Source organism: Petromyzon marinus, chromosome 77 (genome assembly GCF_048934315.1).
Source record: "Petromyzon marinus isolate PM22_M1 ecotype Great Lakes invasive population chromosome 77, UKy_Petmar_22M1.pri1.0, whole genome shotgun sequence".
Lineage (NCBI taxonomy): Eukaryota > Metazoa > Chordata > Hyperoartia > Petromyzontiformes > Petromyzontidae > Petromyzon > Petromyzon marinus.
In genome coordinates, this window is record NC_133743.1 from 837,799 (window position 1) to 845,532 (window position 7,734).

General features: G+C 58.1%; 1 protein-coding gene across 3 annotated transcripts in view; it reads right to left on the reverse strand.

The window, feature by feature from the left end:
• LOC116958391 (uncharacterized) overlaps positions 1-7,445 on the reverse strand; it is a 58,176-nt gene extending 50,731 nt beyond the window's left edge. For 2 of the 3 annotated variants that reach the window (XM_076056618.1, XM_076056620.1), the window contains exons 1-2: positions 7,253-7,445; positions 2,749-3,322 (exon numbers count right to left, since the gene is read on the reverse strand). In XM_076056618.1, coding sequence (XP_075912733.1) covers positions 2,749-3,008 — 260 coding nt within the window. In that variant the 5' untranslated portion in view covers positions 3,009-3,322; positions 7,253-7,445. The remainder of the gene's footprint in view (positions 1-2,748; positions 3,323-7,252) is intronic. The other variant, XM_076056619.1, reaches the window with a different exon arrangement.
• Between the last annotated feature and the right edge of the window lie 289 nt (positions 7,446-7,734).

Here is a 7,734-nt window from a genome sequence, read left to right on the forward strand (position 1 = left end):
CGGCACAGAGAGAGAGAGAGAGTGGGTGGTGAGTGGGTGGTGAGTGGGTGGTGAGTGGGTGGTGAGTGGGGGAGTGAGTGGGTGGTGAGTGGGAGAGTGAATGAGTGGTGAGCGGCACAGAGAGAGAGAGTGGGTGGTGAGTGGGTGAGTGAATGAGTGGTGAGCGGGGGAGTGAGTGGGGTGAGGGTGAGCGAGTGAGGGTGAGCGGGTGAGGGTGAGCGGGTGAGGGGGTGAGGGTGAGTGGGTGAGGGTGAGTGGGTGAGGGTGAGTGGGTGAGGGTGAGTGTGGTGAGGGTGAGTGGGTGAGGGTGAGTGTGGTGAGGGTGAGTGTGGTGAGGGTGAGTGGGTGAGGGTGAGTGGGTGAGGGTGAGTGTGGTGAGGGTGAGTGTGGTGAGGGTGAGTGTGGTGAGGGTGAGTGGGTGAGGGTGAGTGCTACATACTCATGGAGAGAACTCCCCCCAACTCACGATCCCCTCCCACCCCACTCACCCCCCTCCACTCACCCCCCTCCACTCACCCCCCTCCACTCACCCCCCTCCACTCACCCCCCTCCACTCACCCCCCTCCACTCACCCCCCTCCACTCACCCCCCTCCACTCACCCCCCTCCACTCACCCCCCTCCACTCACCCCCCTCCACTCACCCCCCTCCACTCACCCCCCTCCACTCACCCCACCCCACTCACCCCCCTCCACTCACCCCCCTCCACTCACCCCCCTCCACTCACCCCCCTCCACTCACCCCCCTCCCCTCACCCCCCTCCACTCACCCCCCTCCACTCACCCCCCTCCACTCACCCCCCTCCACTCACCCCCCTCCACTCACCCCCCTCCACTCACCCCCCTCCACTCACCCCCCTCCACTCACCCCCCTCCACTCACCCCCCTCCACTCACCCCCCTCCACTCACCCCCCTCCACTCACCCCCCTCCACTCACCCCCCTCCACTCACCCCCCTCCACTCACCCCCCTCCACTCACCCCCCTCCACTCACCCCACTCCACTCACCCCACTCCACTCACCCCCCTCCACTCACCCCCCTCCACTCACCCCCCTCCACTCACCCCCCTCCACTCACCCCCCTCCACTCACCCCCCTCCACTCACCCCCCTCCACTCACCCCCCTCCACTCACCCCACTCCACTCACCCCCCTCCACTCACCCCCCTCCACTCACCCCACTCCACTCACCCCACTCCACTCACCCCCCTCCACTCACCCCCCTCCACTCACCCCCCTCCACTCACCCCCCTCCCCTCACCCCCCTCCACTCACCCCCCTCCACTCACCCCCCTCCACTCACCCCACTCCACTCACCCCACTCCACTCACCCCCCTCCACTCACCCCACTCGCCCCATTCACCACCACCAAACTCACCCCAGCTCGTTATAATAATAGGGTTTTTCCCCTTTTTGTCTGGCAACAATGAAACCTTTCCGCAAGGATTCATGTTGTCTGCATTAACCACAATAGCTGCAGTACAAAATACAAACAAAAAAAACATTAAATTTTGATTTAAAGCTTTCGTGACTGCAGTAATTCATATTCTTAGTTTTTTCGGTAAAGTCACGTTGAAGAGAAACATATATAAAAAAAATATATTTTATTATTTATATTTTATTATTTTGCTGTTTCTCTTCAACGTGACTTTACCGAAAAAACTAAGAATAAAAAAAACATTACTATGATAATATATGATGCATTGTCCTTGAAGCTGATTGGTCCACACCAAGGGACGACTCACGCCACACTCACCCCCACACTCACCCCCACACTCGCCCCGTCACTTGCCCCCACAGTCACCCCACACTCACCACCACACTCACACCCCCACACTCACCACCACACTCACCACCACACTCACACCCCCACACTCACCACCACACTCACCACCACACTCACCCCCACGCTCACCACCACACTCACCACCACGCTCACCATCACACTCACCACCACACTCACACCCCAACACTCACCACTCACCCCCACGCTCACCACCCCACTCACCACCACGCTCACCACCACACTCACCACCACGCTCACCACCACGCTCACCACCACACTCACCACCACACTCGCCCCCACACTCACCACCACACTCACACCACACTCACACCACACTCACCCCACACTCACCACCACACTCACCACCACACTCACACCTCACCACCCCACGCTCGCCACCACACTCACCACCACACTCACACCACACTCACCCCACACTCACCACCACACTCACCACCACACTCACACCTCACCACCACGCTCACCACCACACTCACACCTCACCACCACGCTCGCCACCAACGCTCGCCACCACGCTCACACCCCACACACACCACCACGCTCGCCACCACACTCACCACTCACCACCACACTCACCACCCCCATGCTCGCCACCACCCACCCAACTCTCACCCCCACACTCACCACCACCCACACTCACCACCCCCCCCACGCTCGCCACCACCCACCCAACTCTCACCACCACACTCACCACCCACACTCACCACCCACACTCACCACCACCCACACTCACCACCCCCCCACGCTCGCCACCACCCACCCAACTCTCACCACCACACTCACCACACCCACACACTCACCACCACCCACACTCACCACCCCCCCCACGCTCGCCACCACCCACCACACTCTCACCACCACACTCACCACACCCACACACTCACCACCCACCCACACTCACCACCACCACCCCCCACGCTCGCCACCGCCCACCCAACTCTCACCCCAGCTCCTCCAGGCTCTCCTGCAGTTTCACGCACTCCAGCTCCACCCTCCGCTTCCGCTCGTGCTGGAGGATCTCCGCGTTTGGCTTCCGCGTCGGGCCTCCACCGCCTCCACCGCCTCCTCCACCGCCTCCGCCGCCTCCCTCCTCCGACTTGTAGTCCACTCGTTCCTTGCGGTGCCGCACCAGTGACAGGTTGCGCTGGACGTAGCCGTTGGTGCCGCTGCCCCGCGGGGTGGGCAGCCCGATGCCGTTGTACATGGCGGGCGCTGTCGCGGGCTGTTGTTGTTGTTGCTGTTGCTGTTGTTGCGGCGGCTGTTGTTGTTGTTGCGGCTGTTGTTGTTGTTGTGGTGGCGGCGGTGGTTGCGGTTGTGGTTGTACCACCGCAGCCGGTGGCTCGTCTGGTGTTGTTGTTGTTGTTGTTGTCGCGGCTGCTGTTGTTGTTGCGGCTGTTGTTGTTGCGGCTGTTGTTGTTGTTGTTGTTGTGGTGGCGGCGGTGGTTGCGGTTGTGGTTGTACCACCGCAGCCGGTGGCTCGTCTGGTGTTGTTGTTGTTTGTTGTTGTTGTCGCGGCTGCTGTGGGTAGGGTAAGGTGCGGGACGGGGGCGGAGGGGAACAGACGGTAAAGATTTCATGGTACCGGCGGCGGCGGTGGTGGACTTGCCGATGACCGGGCCTCTGCGGAGGAGGAGGAGGTTCGCCGAGGACGCCGCTACTGGGCTGGTGCCAGGCTAGGTGCACCGTGTGGGCAGCTGGGAGGCAGTCGCCCCACCGGCAACAACAAGGAGCGACGGCTCACAACGACAGAGCCGAGCGCCGGGCGGACAAAACGCAGCGAGTCGGCACGGTCGGGGTCACAGGTGGTGCACCTAGCCTGGCACGGCAGGGGTCACAGGTGGTGCACCTAGCCTGGCACGGTCGGGGTCACAGGTGGTGCACCTCGCCTGGCACGGCAGGGGTCACAAGTGGTGGTGCATCGACCGCTCATCTCAGTCAGTCGACTCGTGGCACCTGCTGGGTCTGCCCCGTGACCTCCTCCTCCTACACCTCTGTGGGTCTCGAGGAGTATGGGTCTCTGTGGGTCTCTGTGGGTCTCTGTGGATCTCTATGGGTCTCTGTGGGTCTCTGTGGGTCTCTGTGGGTCTCTATGAGTGTGGGTCTCTATGGGTCTCTACGAGTATGGATCTGTCTATGGGTCTCTTGAGTGTGGATCTATGAGCCTCTATGAGTCTGTATGAGTCTGTATAAGTATGGTCTCTATGAGTATGGGTCTCTATGGGTCTCTATGAGTATGGGTTTCTATGGGTCTCTATGAGTATGGGTCTCTATGGGTCTCTGCGGATCTCTATGAGTGTGGGTCTCTATGGGTCTCTATGAGTATGGATCTGTCGGTGGGTCTATGAGTGTGGATCTGTCTATGAGTCTCTTGAGTCAGTATGAGTCTGTATGAGTATGGTCTCTATGAGTGTGGGTCTCTATGGGTCTCTACGAGTATGGATCTATGGGTCTCTTGAGTGTGGATCTATGAGTCTCTATGAGTCTGTATGAGTATGGTCTCTATGAGTATGGGTCTCTATGGGTCTCTGAGTATGGATGTGTCGATGTGTCTATGAGTGTGGATCTGTCTATGAGTCTCTTGAGTCTGTATGAGTATGGGCCTCTCTGGGTCTCTATGAGTATGGGTCTCTATGGGTCTCTGCGGATCTCTATGAGTGTGGGTCTCTATGGGTCTCTACAAGTATGGATCTGTCTATGGGTCTCTGTGGGTCTCTTGAGTGTGGATCTATGAGTCTCTATGAGTCTGTATGAGTATGGTCTCTATGAGTATGGGTCTCTATGGGTCTCTACGAGTATGGATCTGTCGGTGGGTCTATGAGTGTGGATCTGTCTATGAGTCTCTTGAGTCAGTATGAGTCTGTATGAGTATGGTCTCTATGAGTGTGGGTCTCTATGGGTCTCTACGAGTATGGATCTATGGGTCTCTGTGGGTCTCCACGAGTGTGGATCTGTCTACGAGTTTCTATGAGTCTTAGTATGGATCGCTGTGGGTTTCTGTGGTTTTGTATGGGTCTTTATAATGATGGGCCTCTGTGGGTCTATGAGTATCTCTGGGTCTGTATATGGGTGTTAATGGGTCTGAATGAGTGTGGGTCTCTTTGTGTGGGTCTCTGTGTGCGTGTCTCTGTGTGCGTGTCTCTGTGTGCGTGTCTCTGTGTGCGTGTCTCTGTGTGCGTGTCTCTGTGTGCGTGTCTGTGTGCGTGTCTCTGTGTGCGTGTCTCTGTGTGCGTGTCTCTGTGTGCGTGTCTCTGTGTGCGTGTCTCTGTGTGCGTGTCTCTGTGTGCGTGTCTCTGTGTGCGTGTCTCTGTGTGCGTGTCTCTGTGTGCGTGTCTCTGTGTGCGTGTCTCTGTGTGCGTGTCTCTGTGTGCGTGTCTCTGTGTGCGTGTCTCTGTGTGCGTGTCTCTGTGTGCGTGTCTCTGTGTGCGTGTCTCTGTGTGCGTGTCTCTGTGTGCGTGTCTCTGTGTGCGTGTCTCTGTGTGCGTGTCTCTGTGTGCGTGTCTCTGTGTGCGTGTCTCTGTGTGCGTGTCTCTGTGTGCGTGTCTCTGTGTGCGTGTCTCTGTGTGCGTGTCTCTGTGTGCGTGTCTCTGTGTGCGTGTCTCTGTGTGCGTGTCTCTGTGTGCGTGTCTCTGTGTGCGTGTCTCTGTGTGCGTGTCTCTGTGTGCGTGTCTCTGTGTGCGTGTCTCTGTGTGCGTGTCTCTGTGTGCGTGTCTCTGTGTGCGTGTCTCTGTGTGCGTGTCTCTGTGTGCGTGTCTCTGTGTGCGTGTCTCTGTGTGCGTGTCTCTGTGTGCGTGTCTCTGTGTGCGTGTCTCTGTGTGCGTGTCTCTGTGTGCGTGTCTCTGTGTGCGTGTCTCTGTGTGCGTGTCTCTGTGTGCGTGTCTCTGTGTGCGTGTCTCTGTGTGCGTGTCTCTGTGTGCGTGTCTCTGTGTGCGTGTCTCTGTGTGCGTGTCTCTGTGTGCGTGTCTCTGTGTGCGTGTCTCTGTGTGCGTGTCTCTGTGTGCGTGTCTCTGTGTGCGTGTCTCTGTGTGCGGGTCTCTGTGTGAGGGTCTCTGTGTGGGTCTCTGTGTGGGTCTCTGTGTGTGTCTCTGTATGGGTATCTGTGTGTGTCTCTGTGGGTCTCTGTGGCGTCTCTGTGTGTCTGTGAGTCTCTGTGTGTGTCTCTGTGTGTCTGTGTGAGTCTCTGTGTGTGTCTCTGTGTGAATCTCTGCGGTGTCTGTGGTGTCTCTGTGTCTCTGGGTCTCTGTGTGTCTCTGGGTCTCTGTGTGTCTCTGTGTGTCTCTGCGTGAATCTGTGTCTCTGTGTGTGTCTCTGTGTGGGTCTCTGTGTGTGTCTCTGTGTGTGTCTCTGTGTGTGTCTCTGTGTGAGTCTCTGTGTGTCTCTGTGTGTGTCTCTGTGTGTGTGTCTCTGTGTGTGTCTCTGTGTGTGTCTCTGTGTGGGTCTCTGTGTGGGTCTCTGTGTGGGTCTCTGTGTGGGTCTCTGTGTGTGTCTCTGTGTGTGTCTCTGTGTGTGTGTCTCTGTGTGTGTGTCTCTGTGTGGGTCTCTGTGTGTGTCTCTGTGTGAGTCTCTGTGTGAGTCTCTGCGTGTGCCTCTGTGTGGGTCTGTGTCTCTGTGTCTCTGTGGTGTCTCTGTGTGTCTCTGTGTGTGTCTCTGTGTGTGTCTCTGTGTGGGTCTCTGTGTGGGTCTCTGTGTGGGTCTCTGTGTGTGTCTCTGTGTGTCTCTGTGTGGGTCTCTGTGTGGGTCTCTGTGTGTGTGTCTCTGTGTCTCTGTGTGTCTGTGTGTCTCTGTGTGGGTCTCTGTGTGTCTCTGTGGTGTCTCAATGTGTCTCTGTGTGGGTCTCTGTGTGTGTCTCTGTGTGTGTCTCTGTGTGGGTCTCTGTGTGTCTCTGTGTGTGTCTCTGTGTGTGTCTCTGTGTGGGTCTCTGTGTGGGTCTCTGTGTGGGTCTCTGTGTGTGTGTCTCTGTGTCTCTGTGTGTCTCTGTGTGGGTCTCTGTGTGTCTCTGTGGTGTCTCTGTGGTGTCTCAATGTGTCTCTGTGTGAATCTCTGTGGTGTCTCCGTGTCTCTGTGTGTGAATCCCTCTCTGTGTCTCTGTGTGAATCTCTGTGGTGTCGATATCCAGGTCGCTTCTGGAAATAAAAAAAAATACAACCCGGAGTGTTTGTAGATTTCAGCTCTGTGGTGGCGTTGGTCCCTTCACGCCTGACCACAGACCAACAAAACACCCCCCCCCCCCAAACTCCTTAGTAGTTCTCGCTGCTGCTGCCGCCGCTGCTGCTGTTGTTGTTCAATTAAGTTTAGAGCGATTTATTTATTTTAAATAAATAAAAATTTAAAACCAAGCGCGAGTCTCAAAACACAGCCCCGTGACGCCAACGATGAGGCCTAGGCAGCCAGCGTAAGCCTGCCTCGCCACCTCAGCTCTCCTCTCTCTCGCTCGCTCGCTCGCTCTCTCACCTCGTCGTCGTAGTCGTCCTCTCGCTCTTCAACTCCACCTCGTCCACCTCGTGAAGTCGCTCGCCCGCCCGCTCGCTCGCCCGCCCGTTGGCTCTCCTCTTTAGCTACGGGAGCCTTCGGCGGGGGGGGGAAGGGGTGAGGGGTAGCAGCTCAGGCGGACGCCTTCACAACTAGGCCCGAGTGAAGCCCCGCCCCCTAACCCCGCCCCCTAACCCCGCCCCTTCCCCCCCCAACTCCCCCCACCCCTCCCCCTCCCCTACCCTTCCCCCCAACGCCCCCCCCAGACACCATGAGGGTGGTGACGTCATCACGTCCCCCTCTACCCCCTCCCATACCCCCGCCCCCCAACGCCCCCCCCATCACGTCCCCCTCTACCCCCCCCAACGCCCCCTCCCCCATCACACACCATGAGGGGGATGACGTAATCACGTCCCCCTCTACCCCCCCTCGCCCAACTCCCCCACCCCAGCCCCTCCCCCCCA